General features: G+C 36.0%; 4 protein-coding genes across 5 annotated transcripts; 2 read left to right on the forward strand and 2 right to left on the reverse strand.

Moving 5' to 3' along the window:
• Positions 1–1,320: 1,320 nt before the first annotated feature.
• On the reverse strand, positions 1,321–2,606 carry LOC133679009 (uncharacterized). Its single transcript, XM_062101569.1, has 3 exons — positions 2,447–2,606; positions 1,727–1,886; positions 1,321–1,596 (listed from the first exon to the last, which is right to left on the reverse strand). Exons 2-3 carry the CDS (start codon positions 1,883–1,885, stop codon positions 1,549–1,551), a joined length of 207 nt encoding a protein of 68 aa, XP_061957553.1. The 5' UTR covers position 1,886; positions 2,447–2,606; the 3' UTR covers positions 1,321–1,548.
• Positions 2,607–3,451: 845 nt separating this feature from the next.
• On the reverse strand, positions 3,452–6,453 carry LOC133678999 (uncharacterized). The gene is made up of 8 exons (XM_062101558.1): positions 6,323–6,453; positions 5,714–5,879; positions 5,306–5,396; positions 5,148–5,206; positions 4,602–4,662; positions 4,146–4,236; positions 3,971–4,047; positions 3,452–3,866 (listed from the first exon to the last, which is right to left on the reverse strand). Exons 1-8 carry the CDS (start codon positions 6,348–6,350, stop codon positions 3,750–3,752), a joined length of 690 nt encoding a protein of 229 aa, XP_061957542.1. The 5' UTR covers positions 6,351–6,453; the 3' UTR covers positions 3,452–3,749.
• Positions 6,454–6,604: 151 nt separating this feature from the next.
• Positions 6,605–10,838, forward strand: LOC133693698 (histone deacetylase 9). The gene is made up of 14 exons (XM_062114974.1): positions 6,605–6,715; positions 6,878–6,990; positions 7,096–7,213; positions 7,835–7,909; positions 8,013–8,232; positions 8,325–8,388; positions 8,754–8,846; positions 8,932–9,040; positions 9,201–9,250; positions 9,333–9,423; positions 9,817–9,887; positions 9,975–10,073; positions 10,233–10,299; positions 10,463–10,838. Exons 1-14 carry the CDS (start codon positions 6,679–6,681, stop codon positions 10,543–10,545), a joined length of 1,290 nt encoding a protein of 429 aa, XP_061970958.1. The 5' UTR covers positions 6,605–6,678; the 3' UTR covers positions 10,546–10,838.
• A 333-nt stretch (positions 10,839–11,171) lies between these two features.
• LOC133669756 (pentatricopeptide repeat-containing protein At1g30610, chloroplastic) lies at positions 11,172–18,844 on the forward strand. 2 transcript variants are annotated; one of them, XM_062090036.1, is made up of 10 exons: positions 11,197–11,354; positions 11,497–13,394; positions 14,388–14,579; positions 14,992–15,073; positions 15,212–15,400; positions 16,187–16,300; positions 16,524–16,614; positions 16,692–16,849; positions 17,379–17,810; positions 18,417–18,844. In XM_062090036.1, the coding sequence occupies exons 2-10, from the start codon at positions 11,578–11,580 to the stop codon at positions 18,774–18,776; spliced, it is 3,435 nt and encodes a 1,144-aa protein (XP_061946020.1). In that variant the 5' UTR covers positions 11,197–11,354; positions 11,497–11,577; the 3' UTR covers positions 18,777–18,844. The 2 variants fall into 2 exon arrangements, with proteins under 2 accessions (XP_061946012.1, XP_061946020.1); XM_062090028.1 differs by having other exon boundaries at positions 11,172–13,394.
• Positions 18,845–20,496: the final 1,652 nt, after the last annotated feature.

Below are 20,496 nucleotides of genomic sequence, written 5' to 3' on the forward strand. Positions count from 1 at the left end.
ATTTAATAACATTATATAAATTAGAAGGATATCGCATGATGACGTAGCATTTGTAAAATTTGATCGCAATTCCAATTATGTTCTTACCGGGTCCGACGCAATTAAAAAAAATTTAGTTTTTATTTTTATTTTAATTGTGTTTTATTCATTAAATTAGAAGGATATTGCTTGATGACGTAACAAAAAATTCAGTTTTTATTGTTGTGTGCTTAAGAAACCATGAAAAATATAATCATTGTTGGATAAATTTAGTATGTGATGACATTGCATGTAGTTTAATGAAATAATAAATAAATTTTGATATCAATATTATTTATTTCATGATGTAATAATAGTAGTTAAATTTACAATATTTAAATTAAAAATATTTTTAATTATTGTATAACCTCAATTTAAAAAGCATTTTTTTAACCAAACATATTAAACTACCTTTTCTTCAACCTCAATTTCAACCACAGTTTTAACCAAATACCTATTTTTTCAAACCAACCTCAACTAAAAGTATTTTTTATAAATTTTTTTTCAAACCACAACCACAACAGCAACCTGAATACCAAACACACTCTACAACTTCTAACATATCACCCTTAATTTCTCGTCAAGTGATTGGGAAGTGACCCGAAATCCGTGGGGCCAATTTCAGCCCTTGATGGACCTAAAGGACTTGATCCAAAACATTAGTTCAACAGCCTAGATGAGAAAATATGGGCCAAATCCCAAGGGAAGCTGAAATGACACGACAATTACGCCGGTAACCCCGATAATTTTAGCTACAAGATCACCTTTCCAATGGCCGGAGATATCCCTTCCCCAGACAATATTAAAAACGGTCCTCAGAGAAGAACATTAAGTTCTCCCAGATGAATGTCACAAAGGAGGTGTAAGATTATGGTGGTGCATATTCTCACAGAAAATGCATCATCAAAATGCTTTTTTTTTTCAAGACTGGTCAGAAAATGTCATTCCCCTGGCATCACTACCGAGCTTCTGGTTGCTATCAACACTCCATTTTCAGTACAGAAGCCTCAAAACATGGAATTCAATGAAATAGAAATAGCAAAATATCATCACCATTTTCAGTCTTCCCTATCGGGTGCTCAGAGATGGATTCGTCCAACAGCTCACCAGATCAAAAACTGCCTCTCCAATGGACTGACAGAACTGAACCTGGCATAAACTTAAAAAACACAAAAAATCTAACCAGGTACCCAACAATTTTCACCGATAGTCATTACAAGCACACTGATAGTCCTTTTCAATGCAATGAAGCAGAGAAAAAGAAAATAAGAACACATGGAAAGACTTACGAACAACTAGGGAAACCCTGAAATTCAATCATGTATCATTAAAAGCCAAATAGAAAACAAAGGCATCAATGGCGAAGTTTAAACTTCCAATGGTTAAACTTCCAATGGTAGCTGCAAGCCAGCAACTATGCAATTATTAATTAACAAATTTAAAAATAATACTGGTCACATGCATAAGCAAATAATCCTTCAAAACATGAGCAGTAAAAACAAAACAGTGATCATTACACAAACAGCCTCCTCATTCCTTCTTTCCAATCCCATGAGACATGTTATAGATCCCTCGCCCCTGAAAAAAACATATAACATGTTCACAACTTGTCTTGTGGAAACCCAATGAGAAATTTGGCACCAGCCTTTCAGAGACAGAAAAACATTAACAGAAGTAAGCATGTAAAAGAACAGACTAGACTACTCACAATAAGAAAAAGTGAGGTGGCTGCGAATGCTATTGGAATGGCAACAGAGGTAACCTTATCAAGAGGTCCCTTCAAATATGTGTGCTTGTGAATGCTTTGGAAATATTTCTGGTGCTCAACGAGCTTCTCCCTTGGTCGGAAAGGTGCTTCTGTTGTCATCCTTAAATTCACATTCCAAAAAAAAAATTAAAATTTCCCAATCATTTTAAGCACAAACAACAAATCCACCACGCTTACACATAAACAATATCCACGATAACTTGAATAAGCACATAACCAAACAATATGGACCTAGCAAAAAAAAAACAGGTTTTGATAACTGAAAGCCCAAACAAACAACAACCCAATTCACAGTAAGAGCATATAATACTAATTGGGTAATTAAAGAAACAATCTTTACATAAATTAGATACTAATTAGGTGCTTAAAGAGGCAATCTTTACATCAAATTCTCAGATCTAAATGAAACTTATTTTTATTGAAAGTGCAAAGTGATCTAAATTCAGATAAAAAGATATAAAACAAACATCATAAGATCATAATCAAACCCTATAAGTCAAATTATAAAGCACCAAATTGAATAGAATAAGAAACCCTAGTTCTGGAATGAAAGACTGATTCAAAGAACCCCAGTGAGAAACAGTCAACTAAAAGGCCAAAAAGGTTAGGGTTTTGAAAGAAGATGTAGAAACGGATAGATTGAGGGGGAAAAGGCCTTACCTTGCCGAATGAAGCTCAAGAAAATCTGGTTAGGGTTTGGATGCTGAGAGAGAGCAGAGAAGAGGAAGGCTACAGAGAGTTGGGATGAGAGAACACGTTGAAGGTTAATTTGTGACTCTTTTTTGGTTTAAAGTACACTTGGTGCCCCATATGTTTGTGCAATTACACTACTTTCCTATTTTGTTTTTGTTTTTTCTTTGTGCCCCCCAATATCATGATTTTATTGATTTTTTTTAAATAGTGTATGTATTTTTTAGATTGATTTTTGAGGTATTTTTCGACAACTTTTCTTTTCTTTCTCATCAAATTTTACGAAAACACAAGATCACAAAATATGTTTTTTGAAAAGTTTGATATGAAGCTATTTTACAAATAATAAATATTAAAGAAAAATGAATTGCGGAATTCTTCAATTTCTAAATTAATCCCAAAATTTTAATTGTAGTGATTGTTTGATCCCTAATTACAATTTAAAGACTCATTTACTTTTAATTTATTGCTAGTTGAGTGAGTTAATATAGAAAACCTGCGAACCAACCAAATTTTAAGCTGAATTAAAAAGGATATGCAAATAATAAGTTCAAATTGACTCGATTACTCACGAGTTCACTCAATAAGCCATTAACTCATGCTCCTTTTCTTATTACTATTACATTTTCTTGTAAAATAGTATCCAAAATATAATTCTTCTATCCATTATACGTCCAATGAAAATTTCCCTTCAACCATTACTGTTTTTTTTTTTTCGTTTCTTTTCCTTCTCTCCTTTCTTGCTCCTTAGGGCTATAGACATAATGGAGTTTGGAACATCTTGACTTCCTCCTTCAGATATACAAGCACTGGAAAATACTATTCCAGGCACGTTCAATCTGTTACACCGCAACACTTCTTTCTGAAGAGCTTATGACACTCCAATTCCATCCATTTCTAGAAATTGACCGCCACCATAAACTGCTTATCTGGGACCAGGACCATTCGTTTCTACTGTTCTACAAAAGCAGTAAATAGCCATGGAATTTTTGTTTTTCCTTTTGAGATATTAAACATACATCCAGATTGCAAGTATGATTCTTGCACTGCTAATTATCACCAGCACAACACATGCGGACCCTGAGAAGAACTCAGAAGAAATGGAGCTAAAATTAAGCTCAAAGGTTCTCGACAATAACATAACATGCGTCTTCAATTTCCCAAAAGGCACAAAAAGACAGCTCGCGCTCCTCTATCACCTTGAACCACAAAAATTCAACACCTACTGCAATTAACTTGTATTACACAGGTATTCTCTCAAAGATTCATCGATTTAGGCAGATTCAACATCTGAATCATCTAGACCTCCCCTATAAAGCTCAAAATCCTCAGGGCTCCATCTGCAAATTAAGTGAAGCTTGAAGGTGGCCGTCTTGGTTCCTAACAAGCGCTGAAAGAAGTAATACATCAGCCACATGCCCTTTTTTAACCAGAAGAATGAAGAAATATTGTGAGTATACTAGCTAGCTGGCAAAGTTAAAGGTCATAACTAACCAGAATGCGAGCAGACTCAGGGGACAGAGGCTTCCCCTCTTCACTGACAACAAAGTCTGAAACAAGTTCGATCACACCTGCAGACCATGATTACTTTAATAACAGACCTCAGGTCTTGTGTGTGTGTGTTTGTGAGCATGCAAGACACATCATATAGTTGAAAGCAATTATGTACCCTTATTCAACCGAACAGGCATCCCTTGCTTGCGCAAAAAGGGTTCCATCTCATGAGTAAACTGTTCGAGAGGTCCTTCCTTGAGTTCCACCTGAAAATCCAGTCACAAGTCAGGATGTTAGAAATATATAACTTAAACATGGTACAGAAAAGTAGGTGATAGATCTATATGGCATCTAAACAAAGCATTTATAACTTGACAAAGATGAAATAAAATTTTTGACTGTTCTCAACTGAGATCCCCAAGTGGATGTTGACAAGGATGAGCTGAAAAATAAATTAAAGATCCATGGTGATCCTTTTCTTAGTCAATTACAAAAAGGGCACACAGACATTAATCATTATACATGTGTGTGCAAGTTTGTGTCTAGTTCTTTGATTCAACACAGCAAGGCATGGCTCAATCTATTCAAACAGCATGTAAGTCTACTACCAGATATAAAAGATCTCACATACTGTTTCTGTTGCAGTGGTTCCTGTCCTTGCAAAGTCGTATTCCTCGTATTCATTAAACAACCTGCAAAAAGACAACCAAGAACATTACCTCATGAAGAAGTGTTTTATGATTGAATAGGTCTGTAGAATGTCGGCAATACAGCCAAATCCATCAAACTTATTTTTGAGTGCAAGCTCCCAACAAAGAACTTGCACTGTTATATTATTATTGAGCAGCATAATGTTACCCACTGCCCTGTTACATATGGCACTGCCTTACATATTGAGAAGCAAACCATGAAAATGGTCCTTTTATCAAAAGCCACAAAACAATACATACTTAATTGCTATCATTTTCTTACTGGGAAAAATTAGATTTCCTCTTCTTTCCATTCCAGTAATAACATAAATGAGAAATATTCAAGAAATTGAAGTTTCTTTCTACAACATCCAAAAGATGACCAGAATAACCCTGGTAACTGCAAGACACTAGGCTTTCTGTTTGGTTTACAAACAACCAAGGAGAGTAAAGGATGCAGCATATATCATGGTAAGTACCAAGGTTACCTTTCAACTTCTTCTCTTGGCAAGTTGGTAAGAAAAAGTCCAGCATCACCACATAGAAGCTGAGAGAAAAAAAAAGATAAAGAAAAGGTAATTCACTAGAATTATTTATCAAAATAGAAGAATGCAGAAAGTATGGGCTGTGTAGATGTTAATGCTACCTTAGAAACTTTGCGAAGACCTGGCCTGATTTCATCAGCAGCAGATCGACCCAGAGAAACCTGCATTACTTTGTTTGATCCAAGGAAGAATCTGAAAACCACCAACAGAATGTTGGAAAGGCACATAATCATCAAGTGCTATAAAAGATGATAAGATGTTGAAGAGCCAAGTGCTGTTCAAAACAATTGAGTAAAAATTGGGGGGGGGGGGGGGGAGCACACTCGTCCCACCTAAACACGAGAAGGCAAAGCAGAAAAAATAAGGTACTAAAGACATGTGATTCACATATAGTTAAATAACATCCCCAAAACCACAAGGAGTCTCATTCAACAACCCAGAGGAGAATACAGTCACCAGTGGTTTGTTTTCTACTAAAATGAAATCAAAAACAAAAAAAGTGAATTTACCTGCTGGTCAACTTGTGCTGTTCTCTGAACTCCTTGAATTTGAGATTCCTCATGTTTTCAAAACTAAACACATATATAGAATTGTACTTCTCCACAGCATCCCTTATGGAATTCACTATAGACTCTTTATGCTCCCTCCCCTTCTTCTTTGTTTTTGATAATGTAACTGCATATCACACAATAAAACCTCTATAAATTACAAAATCTATCATCCATACTGCAAATTTTCCTCTTTTTTGAGCTCGAGAACTTTTTTTATCCCTTTTGCCAGAAGCAACATAAAACAAGAAATAACATACAGATTTTGTCTGCATAATTCGAATACAACCAGGCTAAACATCTTGTCCAACAATAACAATCTCTCAATCTCTTTACTTATCGCTATAATTCAAATTAAACAACAACAATTAAGCTCAAAATCCAAAATACTGAAACCCCAATTCAAAAACAAATAATATCAAAACAAGATTTAAATACCACATTTACTGAACAAAATAAAACCTAAAACAACAAAATCTCAAAGACCAGTTTCTCTCATAGACTAAACTACCCACAAAACACACAGACACAGTCATGTAAATGATCAAAGAAGAGAAAGACAGAGCAAACCTGGCCTGTTACGCTTAGACTTAGGCATGGTTAGTTTACAAAAGGCGTCTCCTTAGCTACTTCAAGTGACAGAGAAGTCTATGAACGAGAAAGTGAACGAAAGATACGAGCTTTGCTTGCTTTGTATTAGGGTTTTAGACAGAAAGAGAAGATATTTTAAAGTGCAAAGCTGTAATATTATTAAAAGATCAAGGGTATGTTTGTCACATGGAAAAGGCAATAATCTGGTGCGGATAATGTATATATTCAAAACATACACCTGCACTTACGGTGTCCCTCCCCCTAAAAACTAAAGGGAACTGTAATAAAAGGACTTGAAAAACCCATCATTTTCTGCTAATTTTTTCTGTAAGAGAATGCGCTCCAAAGACAGAATTGCCTATTTCTATGATGGTAAGTGAAAATTTTTTGACCTTTCTATGTCTTTTGTTTTTGTTTAAGCTGTTTTGATCTTTGCAATCAAGCATTCACTGATGTAGCATCCAAAATTTTCTTTGCAGTTTTTTTTATAACGAATTTATGAAGATTTATAAAGATGGGTTTTTGTTGATATAGGTGATGTGGGCAGTGTTTATTTTGGACCAAACCATCCAATGAAGCCACACAGACTTTGTATGACACACCATCTTGTTCTCTCTTATGAGCTACATAAGAAGATGGAAATATATGTAAGTTAGATTAAAGATTTGAAATTTCTAGTATTTTTCTGTGTAGTTTTCTGGGAAAAAAAAATGACGTGGGGTGTTTTTGTTTATGTCGAATTTGTTATGCAGAGACCACACAAGGCATATCCTGTTGAGCTTGCTCAGTTTCATTCCGAGGATTATGTTGAATTTTTGCATCGGATTACGCCGGATACTCAGCACTTGTTCGCGGGGGAATTGGCTAGATGTATGGCTCTTTTGTTGTGAAATTTAGTTGGAAGTTTTTCTTTTATTTGTGTTTTTAAGTATTTGTTGTTTTTGTTAGACGTGGAATGAGTTAGGGTTTATGGATGATTAGCTATGAAAGTGAATTTTGTTTAGGTGAAGAATGGGGTGAAAGGATGTGGTTTTTACCGCTGATAGAATGACTACTTGATTGTTCACGGAAAGGTCTAAATAATTTGTTTGACCTTGTGAAGTTTTTGGCTTGATCAGATATGAATGAAGTGATAGTAACTCGGTCAGCCTTTGAAATTGTTATGATTGATTTATTGCGTGATCTTTTTGGAATTTATTTTTATCTGAATATGATATTCCATCCTGAGTGCATTAAGATGTAACCGTGTGAAATTATCGCATGAACCCATTTATGGTCTTTTGAGGCCTTCTATTGGTGCTTTTGATTTGGTATGTTAAGTGACCATGTGTGGTTCACTTCCTAAGAAGGGAAAAGGCATCTTTACATGTTGGCATTTTGGGTGCTTTAAATCTTATTTTTAGGTTATTTTAGGTGTATCTGTGGATTTGGTAATTCTGATAGGCTATTGTAATGCTATTGTGTTTATATTACCCGATCTTCTTTTCACAGATAACCTTGGAGAAGATTGCCCTGTCTTCGAAAACTTGTTTGAATTTTGTCAGATTTATGCTGGTGGAACTATAGGTAAATGAAAACAAGAGAAGACTGCTGTCATAGCATTGTTTGGTTTGACCATTTAGCTTTATTTACCATTCAACCTTAAATGCTGACTGACATTTTCTGACAGATGCTGCACATAGGTTGAACAATCAACTGTGTGACATTGCTATAAATTGGGCTGGTGGATTACATCATGCAAAAAAGTGCGGGGCATCTGGTTTTTGTTACATCAATGACCTGGTTTTGGGGATTTTGGAGCTTCTGAAACACCATGCTCGTGTTCTGTACATTGATATAGACGTTCATCATGGTGATGGTGTTGAAGAAGCCTTTTATTTCACTGACAGGTAGTGAAAGCTTATATTCTATTATGACTTTGGACTGGTAGTGGAATGGTAAAGCCATGAGAAATACAAAATTTTTGTTTATCATTTGACAGGGTGATGACTGTGAGTTTTCACAAGTATGGAGATATGTTCTTTCCTGGAACTGGTGATGTTAAGGTGATTATTTAATGCTTTTTCATTCTTTTATATTCCTAATGTAAAGCAACTGTATTTTTGTGTTTGTTACCTTATTCTGTTTTCATACAAAGCGTTGCTGGTTACTCTACTCCTGGCTTTATCTTTTTCTTCTGTTTTTTTGAATGATGCAACATTATGTTTCTCCCACTCAAATTCAGTTTGTCTGCCCTGATATTTAGTGAAACAGGGATGCAACAACCTCAGAAATATTCTGCTGCCTCCTAATATTTTCCCTGGTTTCTATGAACCTTTTATCTATTGGTTTCTGAAATATCATTCTTGTTCCATACAAGTCTTGTACCAAGTGAAATTGGAATAAAATTCTGATATGGTTCTTATTGAAGGAACTAGGAGAAAGAGAAGGAAAATTTTATGCTATAAATGTTCCACTGAAAGATGGAATCGATGACACTAGCTTCACTCGACTATTTAAAACAGTAAGTTCAGATTTCAACCCGCCCAAACACAGACACAAAAACATGTAGCGAAGTATAATAATTTGCTTGATTATCTGTCATGCAGATCATTTCCAAGGTTGTAGAAACTTATCAGCCAGGTGCAATAGTTCTTCAATGTGGAGCAGATTCGTTGGCTGGGGACCGCTTGGGCTGCTTCAATCTTTCCATTGATGGTGCATATCTAATTGTAATTGTTACATTTCTTTTTCTTCCCTTGTGCATTTGTCCTAACACGGAGCAGTTATTTGCTTGTTCTGTTGTTGGTGCTGCATGAATGGTCTTAAGCCAGTTGGTGATGTATTAATTTGGTGTGCATTGTGATGTTTGTTGCAGGGCATGCAGAATGTGTTAGGTTTGTGAAGAAATTCAACTTGCCCTTGTTGGTATGTTCTTATTTGCTCCAATCCCTATTAGTAGTCTGCTCTTATGAAATGTCGAAGCTCACAAGAAGTTACTCCCCTGCAGGTTACAGGAGGTGGGGGATACACAAAAGAGAATGTTGCTCGATGTTGGACCGTTGAAACAGGAGTTCTTTTAGACACAGAACTGCCCAATGGTATGCTAATATAATCACTTCCTTTTTCTAATTGAAAGGAAAAACTGAGCATGGAAGATGAATTCTCACATATCACCCTCTGTGAAGAAATTGTAAACATAACTACATGATGTTCTGTGGTGAGTTGATGTGGAGTTCTTAGGTTATGTAGTGTTTCTGGGGTTGGGAAGTGACATGTCATTAATAATATCATGTTATGAAAGTTTGCTTTCTTTTAATTTTTTAATGCATATTATTTTTCAGTTAATGCATGCCATTAATCATGGTTGGCCTCATCTTCTACCCTTTCCATGCCATTTATTGTTAACCCTTCTCCCACTATACATCATAATTCATTAACTCAGATTACTGTTTTCTAGCACCTGATTTTATTGTAATCCAATTTTCTTGCAGAGATTCCAGAAAACGAGTATATTAAATATTTTGCTCCTGATTATTCATTGAAAAGTCCTGGTGGACTCATGGTATGTAACTGCACTGAAATTCCCTGTGATTTCTGCATTCTTGCAGCCTTCCTAATATTTCTTCTTCTTTTTTGTTTGAGTGAGCAGGAGAACTTAAATAGCAAATCTTATCTTAGCACAATCAAAATGCAAGTACTAGAGAATCTTCGTTGCATCCAACATGCTCCAAGTGTACAGATGCAAGAGGTGAGTTAGACACAAGTATTTGTTAAGTAGCTAAGCTAACCAATCAAAGATTCAATTAGTCAAATCTGCAGTGCTTTGCAAAAGGATTAAAGGAAACTAAACTAGCTATTTGTGCATGGGAAGTCATTAATTAGTTGACGATGACAATCATATCTGCAGGTACCTCCTGACTTCTTCATTCCTGATTTTGATGAAGATGAGCAAAACCCTGATGAGCGCATGGATCGTAAGTGGAATACTCAAAATTATGTGCTCTCACACTGATGGCTGCACACACGGTGGAGCACATTGGTGTCTCACACTAGTGCACTTTTTGCTCCTCTGAGTTTTTTGTTTTCTCATCTAGATGTTTTTCCCTGTTACTAATTTATCATGAATTCTCATTTCAGAGCATACCCAGGACAAGCAAATCCAACGCGATGATGAATATTATGAAGGCGACAATGATAACGACCATGCGGATGGCTCATGAACTTGAGCCATGCCGTTTTTTGTTTCCTTGAGAGGATGAACTTTTGACAGGAAAGGGAAGACGTAAAGATGTAAAGGAAAGGCCACATGGATGGTCTTGTTGTCTGTGCTTATGGATTATTTGTAAATTGTTGTTGCTCATTTGTAAAACTTCTCTGTGCATTCGCCCAAGTCAAAAGCCAGTGATTTCCTTGGGATAAATTGGGGCACACATGTAGCACTCTGTCCTCAAACACTCCAATTAAACTCTTCGAAGTCCATGCGAGGAATATACTTTTAACATCATTTGAAAAAGTTAGTCTCTGTTGATGTACAGGCTAGTTTGAGAATACTTTTACCATCAAATAAAAAACTTAATAACGCTAGATTTTGACCCAATCAAAACTCAAGTTTCAATCAGATAAACGAACGATGTTGTTTTTTTTTTGGCTAAAAAATAAAGATCAATTGGGTTGATTCTTCTATATAATCTGGGTCTTGTCTTGATTTTTTGTTTGGGTTTTACAAGTAGAAGTAAGAGAACTTGACAGGTTACTCTTTGGGCCCAATAAATTGACTAGCCCTTAGATAAACATCCTATATTAATCCAAAGGCCCAAATGACAGACATCGGCTTCTATTGTGCAAACAGGCAGAACTGCTTGTTTGGAGTTTGGTGCCACCACGATAAGTTCCTTGTAAAAGGTTGTCATCATGTTATGTCTCTACCACAAGCACTGAAACTGTGAGTGAAACAAAACCTTAAAAAAGAACTCTCGACTTTATAGTATTTGAGCATTCTTCTCATGCTTCTTTGCTCCTGGGAGCTTTTGTAAGTTACATTGGATTCTTGTCTAATTCTCTTGGTTATATTTTGTTTTTATTCACAAATTCAGATTATTGAAGGTCAATTTTCAGTATATTATCGAAAAAGATCAACTTTGTATTATGATAACGTAATTTTTCAATCATAGGCAAAGCTAGGGAATCTTTTTTAGTGACTCCAAGATAGAGGTTTTCTTGGCTTGTGAGACTGCTTGGTGTGAATTGATAATATGGAGGTGATAATTATGACAAATGGGCAAAATGGTTTATCTGGTTTTGAAAGAAATGGGAACTTAACCTGTAATTGTAGCTGGAAACCATATTCTTCATGTGGGCCTTTGAATTCTTGGAGACCTCCAATTTTTGGTGTTCCATTGAAGAGCAAGCGTGGGAAAGCAATGAGAGTTGTTGGTTTAAGAGTTAAGGCATTGCAAAAAGACGAGTCTGATAATCGGTTGGTTGGTAGTGGTGGGGTTATTGAGAAAGAGTTAGAATTTAAACCATCTTTTGGTGAGTATTTGAAGGCTATGGAGTCTGTTAAGACTGGAAGAGAAAAGAATCAAGTACATAAGTCATATAGTTCTAAGTTGAAGGATGATTTAGAGGGGAATGATGCGCCATTGTTGGAAAGAGATGAAAGGAGTGTAAAATTGAGGGGGTTTAAGGATCGAGTGAAGGTGTCCAAAGTCATGGAAAGTGATGAGTTTGGCGAGAATGCTAATGGACCCACTGGTGAGGAAGATGTAGTTAACGCGGAGCTTGATTACAGAAGAGGAAGAATTAGAGAGTTCAATCATAATGTGCGTGGCAAAGAAAGTCATGTGCATGCTAATGTAAGAAGGAAGAGGGGAGGAGCTACAAGTAATGAGCGATGGTTGAGGAATGGCACCAGGAGCTCGAACTCAGACTTGGAGGACCTCAATTATAGGAGTTATAAGTTGAAGGGTGATTTAGAGGAGAGTGATGCCCCATCATCGGTAAGACATGAAAACAGTGTGAATTTGAGGAGGTTTAACAATCAAGAAAAGGTGTCTGGAGTCATGGAAAGTGATGAGTTTGGTGACAATGGTGATGGATGCTCTGGTCAAGAAGATGTAGTTAATGCAGAGCTTAATTACAGAGGAGGTAGAATTAGAGAGTTCAATCATAAGGTGGGTGGCAAAGAAAGTCACGTTCATGCTTATGCAAGAAAGAAAATGGGAGGAGCTACAAGTGATGAGCGATGGTTGAGGAATAGAACCATTAGCATGAATTCAGACTTGGAGGACCTCAATTATAGGAGTTATAAGTTGAAGGGTGATTTAGAGGAGAGTGATGCCCCATCATCAGTAAGACATGAAAGCAATGTGGATTTGAGGAGGTTTAACAATCGAGAAAAGGTGTTTGGAGTCATGGAAAGTGATGAGTTTGGTGACAATGGTGATAGATGCTCTGGTCAAGAAGATGTAATTAATGTTGAGCTTGATTACAGAGGAGGTAGAATTAGAGAGTTCAATCATAAGGTGGGTGGAAAAGTAAGTGGTGTGCATGCTGATTTTAGAAGGAAAATGGGAGGGGCAACGAGTGATGGAAGATGGTTGAGGGATCATACTAGCAGCATGAATTCAGACTCGGAGGATTTCAATGAAACCAAGAGTATGAAGATTCAAATTGCACAACGAAGTCCTATGGTATTAGATTATATTGAAAGCATTGACAGAACTATTGGCTTAAAAGAAAATCTTGCTCATGCTAAAGATTCCCTGGATATGTTCGGAATAAAGGGGAAAGCTTTTGAAAAAGAGAACATTGGTTCTGGGGTCAACAAAATGAATGGTGGACTTGTCAGGAATCGTAGTCAAGCTGATAAAATTACTGACAAGAGATATGTGCAGAAAAACGGATTATCAAGAAGAAGTGATCAGGCTTTTCTTGAAAGGGGCTATGGTGAGGATTTTGAAGTGGAAAGGGCTGCCTTCAAAAGCTTTGAGCAATCCAATGATGTTATCGGCAAGACAAAAGTTCCGATGTGGAAAATAGAGGAGAAGATTCAGAAGCTAGGAAACTGGTGTGTAATCTATACTGTTTTATATTCTCTGTTTTTTTTCTTCATAAGCTCAAATGAACTTTAACTATCCTTTCATTATAACTAAGATTTTATTGGCATGTGTGTGCAAATTCTGTGTAGCTAAGCTATTTTGTATTTTGATCTATTCTGTGTAATTAATTGTACCAGTCTTCATGTAACAGAGCAAAGCAATCTGATTCATGTCAAAAGAAGCATTTCCAATACTAAGTGTCCGTCCCTGTTTATTTTTCCAACTTTGTGTACTCATACCTGATAGATTTTTGAATTCATTGGAATCTGATTTGCCACTGTAACAAGTGGTCCAGAGATTAATGTGCCCCTTCTCCTCGCTTCATGTTTAGATTACAGTCACACCAAGCAGTTTTGCTGTGGTGGGACAGCCTTAGCCTTGGGGGGCATGGGGTGCCGCTGGTTTCTTACCTGGTTTGTTCTTTCCAAAAAGCAGGACAGTTCATATAAAAGTAAACAAATTATGGAGGAACAAGTTGTTAAGACATCAATGAAGGGAATATCTTTTTGTGTGGATGATGTTTTGTTTTAGAAAGTAATTCTCAACAGCCTGCATTCCAGTGGAATCCCTGACTAAATCCATGTGCTTAAAATGCTCATATTCTAAATATTTTTAGCAATTCCTAATAATTTTTAATTTTACAAGGAATGAAATTTGTTCCTGATAATTTCTAATTCAAATTTTGTTTTCTTTGTCTTGGATTTATTAGCATATCCTTTCTTTGTATTTTTAGATGTAATTTTTACATACCAATATAAAATCAAGTCATAGATATTAAGTTTAGGTAAAATTTTTACGTCATAGATAAGTTAACTTTCTAATTCCTAATAATTGTCTATTCCCAATTTTACATCATATCAAATTAACTTTCTAATTTCTAATGCCTCATTTGAACCAGTCTCATTCTTTGTATCTTTGATGATTCATTTATCATGCCAAATTGAAGTAGTTCATTTTGGCAGGTTAAATGGTGCTGATATTGATATGCCTGAGTGGATGTTCTCTAAGGCAATGCGTAGTGCTAGAGTTAAATATACAGATCATTCTGTATTGAGGATTATCCAGATATTGGGTAAATTGGGCAATTGGAGGCGAGTGCTACAAGTTATCGAGTGGCTTAACATACGAGAACGCTATAAATCCCACAGGCTAAGGTAACATCTTCTCATCTTCTTTGCACTGCTGTTTGTATGCATGAACGGCAATACCTTTCTACAAGTTATCTTGATGCTTGGTAAATTTCAAAGATAATCTCTCAGAATTTCTTCCCAGACAAAATCTAGATTGTTCTACATTATTGCTTAGATTGAACATCATCATACTGCAGGGTGAATCTCTGTCCTGTAAGGAAAGAGAAGCAGCCCACTTTAGTTCTTTGGAGTGTAGCTTTTTTGCAACATATATTCTTTTACCTTTTATCGTCGCAGAAAAAAAGCTTGTTCTGTTTCTAAATATAGTTTTCATGACTTGTATCACTCAATCCAAAATTTTATCCTCTCTTGAATTAGTGCACAAAATTGTAAATTTTGATTGGTAATTTTGGTAAATCATCATGTCTTGATACAGGCATGTTTACACAACTGCACTTCATGTACTTGGCAAGGCAAAAAGACCTGTGGAGGCACTTAATTTATTTCATGCAATGCAGGTAATGCTCAAGAATTTTCATCTGATGCCTTGCTCCTTTCTCATTAAATACAAGGTTATTTAATTGAACAATATAAAAGGAAATCCTCACTGACTTATGTCATTGCTTCTTCTTCTTTTTTTCCCCTGTTCTCTCCAGCAAGAAATGTGTTTGTATCCTGACCTAGTAGCTTATCGTTCTATAGCTGTCACTCTCGGACAAGCAGGATATATGAAGGAACTTTTTGATGTAATAGATAGCATGCGATCTCCTCCCAAGAAGTTCAAATCTGGGGCACCTGGGAAGCGGGACCTGGGGTTGGAACCTGATATTGTTGTCTACAATGCGGTTAGTGACACTTGGCAGTAAACTAGCTGTCTATATCTGGAAAACATTTGTCTGTAACCTCTGCACTATATTTTTTACTTCAAAACCCATATTGATGACTGTTAGTTGTCCCAAGCATGTCACATGTAATTAACTCTGCATGCATGTGTTTGTGGGCATGTGCTCAAAGTCAGCCTGAAATACGTGATAGTTCAAAACTGTTATCAAGGTAGATGCTAATGTCATTGATATTTAAGAAGTTGCTAAACCCTGTATCTTGCATCACCTTATGCTTATGCTGTATGACATAATAGCCCTCTGAAATTTTTGGATGGCAAGTTCCTTTCACTGAATCTACACCTTTCCAAATAATACCCATCAAGCTAAGTTCTGACTTATCTCTGTTATCTAAAAATCTCAAGTTTTTCTGCATGTTCTCTAGGTATGAACTAATCTTGTTATCAACAGATTAAACAATAAGCATGCTTTGTTAAATTTGAGATGACCTGAAAGGGTGCTTTGTGGTCCCTGTAACAGCAAAGTAAAATCGTTACCGTATATTGTTTTGAGAGGGCATATTTTCCGTAGTCTTAAGATCATTCTAAGAATTTCGACTATATCATCCATTGCATCTCTTCCCACTAATTGGGTAACACCAAGGATGGACTTGTGCCATGACATGCTGATCATGCATTATCTATTTCCCTCGGCATATTCAATCAATTATCTGTGAATCATTTCAATTTACATAATGCATAAATGCAGCTATGATCATCCACGGCATTTTGACATTCCTTCTGTATGTAGGTCCTAAATGCTTGTGTTCGGCGAAAACAATGGGAAGGTGCATTTTGGGTCTTACAGCAGATAAAGGAAAAGGATGTGCAACCTTCTACTTCAACGTATGGACTTGTTATGGAGGTAATAGCTGTTTTTACTATCCATGGTTCTTATCAATATTTCACATCAGCAGTACCCGTATCTTAGATTCTTAGCAATACCTTGTTGTAAGAGTTTATCATTGTTCTGATAAACAGCTAGTCATGTTTGCTGACTTGCTACTATGATTATCACTCCATATTTCAACTTTCATAGAGCTGTTCATAGAAATGATAAAAAGGTTTTCTGCCTCATACTTGAGCAGGTCATGCTTGCTTGTGGCAAGTACAACTTGGTTCATGAGTTCTTCAAAAAAGTTCAGAAGTCTTCCATTCCAAATGCCTTGGTATATAAAGGTGCTTGACTGATCTATCATTTCTTCCATTTGATTTTGTAGAACCTTATTTTGAAATCAAATTCTTGTTACATACAGTTCTCGTCAATTCTTTTTGGAGAGAGGGTAAGACAGAAGAGGCTGTGTTGGCTGTTAAAGACATGGAAAGACGGGGAATTGTGGGTTCAGCTGCTCTTTATTATGATCTTGCACGCTGTCTCTGTACATCTGGAAGGTGTCAAGAAGCACTAGATCTGGTAATCCTTTTATGCTTAATCTACTATGTTTCTGTTGTGCATGTATATTTAAAACTGAATCTAAAGAACACTGTATTCTAGCTAAACGATCCGCATGCATTGAATGGTGTGTTACTAATTAGTGTTAATGAGCACGGTGACCTATATCACTGCAAAAAGCAGAAATCTGTGTATATTGATAACTGTTGCCTGCCCATTGAAGTTTTCAGTTTATCTACTGTTGAATTTACAAAGAAAATGCATGTTTTGCAAGTGCGTCTTTGGTTCATTGAGAGACTGAAGAAGCCTTGGGCTGCACAATTGGGGCCCTTTCCTAACTGCTGGGATGTCTCTTTGGGCATTTAAGTTTGCAAGCTTTAAAGCTATATATTTTGTACGCTCGTTGATGCTTTTGTAGAACTCCATGATAAAAACAAGTAGATTGCAACAGGTTTGGTGTCGCTTCAACTACCTACAATTTGTGTGCTTATTATTACCACTAGCTTTTCTTTGAACAAACAGTCCATCACAACCTCCTTTCATTTCACAGATTGAGAAAATATGCAAGGTTGCTAATAAGCCGCTTGTAGTAACTTACACTGGCTTAATCCAAGCTTGTCTGGACTCTGGAAACATTCAAAACGCTGTGTACATCTTCAATCAAATGAGGAACTTTTGCCCCCCAAATCTTGTTACTTGCAACATAATGCTGAAAGCGTATCTAGAACATGGATTGTTTGAAGAAGCAAACGAGCTTTTCAACAAGATGTTAGACGATGGCAATCATATCAGCAGAAGATCTGATTACAAGTTTCGGGTAATACCAGATATCTATACTTTCAACACCATGCTTGATGCAAGCATTGCAGAGAACAAGTGGGATGATTTTGAGTACATTTATCGAAAGATGTTGCGCCATGGGTTCCACTTCAATGCAAACCGTCATCTTCGAATGGTACTGGATGCTTCTAGAGCTGGAAAGGTACTTCTCAAATCTATTGTGATTATTTGAAATTACACTTGTACGTGAACATATTATTGAAATGGATGTTTATAGCATCCCCATAAAAATAAAAATAACACTACGCTGCCAAACTGCATCTACGTCCTGACTGAATAGCCTGATTCAAGGTGGTGCTATTATATGAGAACAGTCAAAAGCACTTGTAGGAATAAAATGGATGCCTTGTTGAATTCCTTAGGAGGGATGATAAGAACTTATCTTTGTAGTACACTTTGGATGCGATCTTCGTAAAATGCTTCTAGGTAATTCATCTGTTAGAAAATTCTGAATTCTGAAAATTTTAGGAAGTGTAAAATCTCAGAATTCAGAGTTATGGAAATCAAAATTTCTTGTCCTTATCCGCTTCAAATTTTAGATATAAACTGTCAAGAGAAATTGAAATTTCTCACTTTATCCTTTCAAGACTTCAGATTTAGTACAAAAGAATTGCTCATGACTCTATTAATAAAAACAAAAATACATGTAGTATGTGTGTAGTGGCAACGATTAAACAGCATCAATAGTGTTCTTTTTGTTTCTAATCTTCAATTCAAGAGAAGCTACAAATTCCCATTGTGACTGCAGGGAGAAGTTTTGGAAATAACTTGGAAGCACTTGGCGCAGGAAGATAGGATTCCTCCGCCGCCTCTTGTCAAAGAAAGATTTTGCATGATGCTTGAAAAAGAAGACTTCGATTCTGCTCTTGCTTGTATTACCACAAATTCTGCTGGAGAGTCTCAAGCATTCTGCAAAAGTGCCTGGTTGAATTTATTCGAAGAAAACGCTCAGCGGTTTAGAAAGGACACCCTCATGCGGCTAATGCATGAGGTGCGTGTGCTTGCTGCTCAAAGCAACTCGCCAAACCCTGTATTGCAAAATCTATTAATATCCTGTAGTGATTATAATAGGCCTCGTGTAAAGGTTCCTGGATTCAATCAAACATAGATTTTGTGTACAGTTAAATCATGAAAATCCTTGAAATCTTAATGGAATGCACTCATGCAGCTAGCAAACCAGCATGTCCTAGTAATGATGATAAGGTTTAGGGTGAGAATGAGTCTCGAAATTATTCGTCCTGAGAATGCTTCAAGACTATGTGGGCCAATTAAGGACTTTCTATCAGAATAAAGCTCCGCAATCTATAAAGAAACCACTGTAAAGGGCTTGGTGACCTCCTACTATGCAAAAGGACTCGATGGGATCTCTGCTTTAGAACATTTCAAGCTGTCAAGCTTGTTAGAGGTATCTAAGTTCTATGAAGGTAAGCCTTTAAAATGGCTTCAGATGCATCTACTTGTTCAAGATCTAGAATGTGTTCCTACTTGTTCCGATGTATCTACTGTGTTCCTTAGTGTGGTTATAAATAATGTATGAGCAAGCTGTCTTGAAGCCTCGTCTTGTGATTACATGCCCAAACTAGCTAGTCGAATAAATGAAGGGACAATAGAGTTTCCGAAGAGATTTTTTGTTTTTTGGAAAATTGATTTTTCTTAGTTAACTTTTTTTCTATTTATTTTAAAATATTGCGTTTAATAATTTTATTTTTTAATTTGTTTATGAATTTTGTTGCTTTTTTTATTTTCAAGTTTTTTTAGTTTGTTTAGGTGTTTTTTTAGTTTATTTAAGGAGTTGTAAACCTCTTCCCATGAAAACTACTTGACATGGTAAATTATTAAGAAATAAAATTTTGAATTATGGTTTTCGGTGTGATAACCCTATTTAGAAGAATTTTGTATTTTTTGTTATTGCTATTTTTTTATATGGTTTCTGTTTATATCAATTGGTATCAGAGCCCAACAATTCTTGATTATTGTTTGCTTGTTGTATGGTGAAAACAACCATAGCTGAAAAGGTCATAAAACCAAACATATTCAAGGAGAGGATGAGGAGGTTTTCTCTTGAGAAAAAGGTTCATGAGCTAGAAATTAAGGATATACTAAGTAGATCGCAGAGCTTACTTGACAATTGAAATAAAACACCCAACAAGAATAGAAGGAGAGTAATTGTGAGCCCTAGCTAATCTAGAGAAGGCAACCTTTTAATTGGGCAACACACTATGGAAATTTTGATTTTCAAATTAAAATTTTTGATTTTCAAATTAAACTTTCTAATTTTATAGTAGCTTTATAAGTGGAAGAGTTTATCAATTGATTGAATGAAGTATAAAAGATTTTTGATTGCATAAAAGTTGAAGAGCAAATAAGGGTGAAGCTCATTGCCATTAGATTAAATGGATGAGCTTATGCTTGGTGGAAGTAATTAAAGAGAAAGATGAAGGAGCATTTTTTTTCTGTTCGGATACACTTAGACTTTTTACCAATGACTCCGTATATTGGGACAAGATGGGAGAACTATTGCTGAGTACACTGAAAATTCTATCAATTGGTGGCTATGAATTATTTTTCAGAAAGAGTAGTTGGTTGCTAGGTACTTAAAATAGATTATGATAGTCCATGCAAGATGTATTGTGTTTGCATTCTTTATAGATAATAAGCATATCATAGAGCTTTAATTGTGAATAAACAATAGGTCATTAGGGTAATTAACAAAGGTGGCTTTTGATTTGACCAAAATAATAAGGAGGTGTGCACCAACAAAAAAATATCATTCATTTAGCCTGAATTGATAGCTAATCAAATCACAAGTTGAGGTTCAAGTTCTAGAC

This window comes from Populus nigra, chromosome 1 (genome assembly GCF_951802175.1).
Source record: "Populus nigra chromosome 1, ddPopNigr1.1, whole genome shotgun sequence".
Taxonomy (NCBI): Eukaryota; Viridiplantae; Streptophyta; class Magnoliopsida; order Malpighiales; family Salicaceae; genus Populus; species Populus nigra.

Excerpts from the sequence above, each read along its gene's own strand:
- LOC133679009 (XM_062101569.1), bottom strand. The coding sequence starts at position 1,885 with ATGACAACAGAAGCACCTTTCCGACCAAGGGAGAAGCTCGTTGAGCAC. Across the intron at positions 1,597-1,726 it reads CCACCTCACTTTTTCTTATT|GGGCGAGGGATCTATAACAT; the intron begins GTGAGTAGTCTA and ends TGTTTTTTTCAG.
- LOC133678999 (XM_062101558.1), bottom strand. The coding sequence starts at position 6,350 with ATGCCTAAGTCTAAGCGTAACAGGCCAG. Across the intron at positions 5,397-5,713 it reads CAGCACAAGTTGACCAGCAG|ATTCTTCCTTGGATCAAACA; the intron begins GTAAATTCACTT and ends GGTGGTTTTCAG. Across the intron at positions 4,663-5,147 it reads CCAAGAGAAGAAGTTGAAAG|GTTGTTTAATGAATACGAGG; the intron begins GTAACCTTGGTA and ends GTCTTTTTGCAG.
- LOC133693698 (XM_062114974.1), top strand. The coding sequence starts at position 6,679 with ATGCGCTCCAAAGACAGAATTGCCTATTTCTATGATG. Across the intron at positions 8,389-8,753 it reads CTGGAACTGGTGATGTTAAG|GAACTAGGAGAAAGAGAAGG; the intron begins GTGATTATTTAA and ends TTCTTATTGAAG. Across the intron at positions 10,074-10,232 it reads CAAGTGTACAGATGCAAGAG|GTACCTCCTGACTTCTTCAT; the intron begins GTGAGTTAGACA and ends TCATATCTGCAG.
- LOC133669756 (XM_062090028.1), top strand. The coding sequence starts at position 11,578 with ATGGAGGTGATAATTATGACAAATGGGCAAAATGGTTTATCTGGTTTT. Across the intron at positions 13,395-14,387 it reads ATTCAGAAGCTAGGAAACTG|GTTAAATGGTGCTGATATTG; the intron begins GTGTGTAATCTA and ends TCATTTTGGCAG. Across the intron at positions 16,850-17,378 it reads GTCAAGAAGCACTAGATCTG|ATTGAGAAAATATGCAAGGT; the intron begins GTAATCCTTTTA and ends TTCATTTCACAG.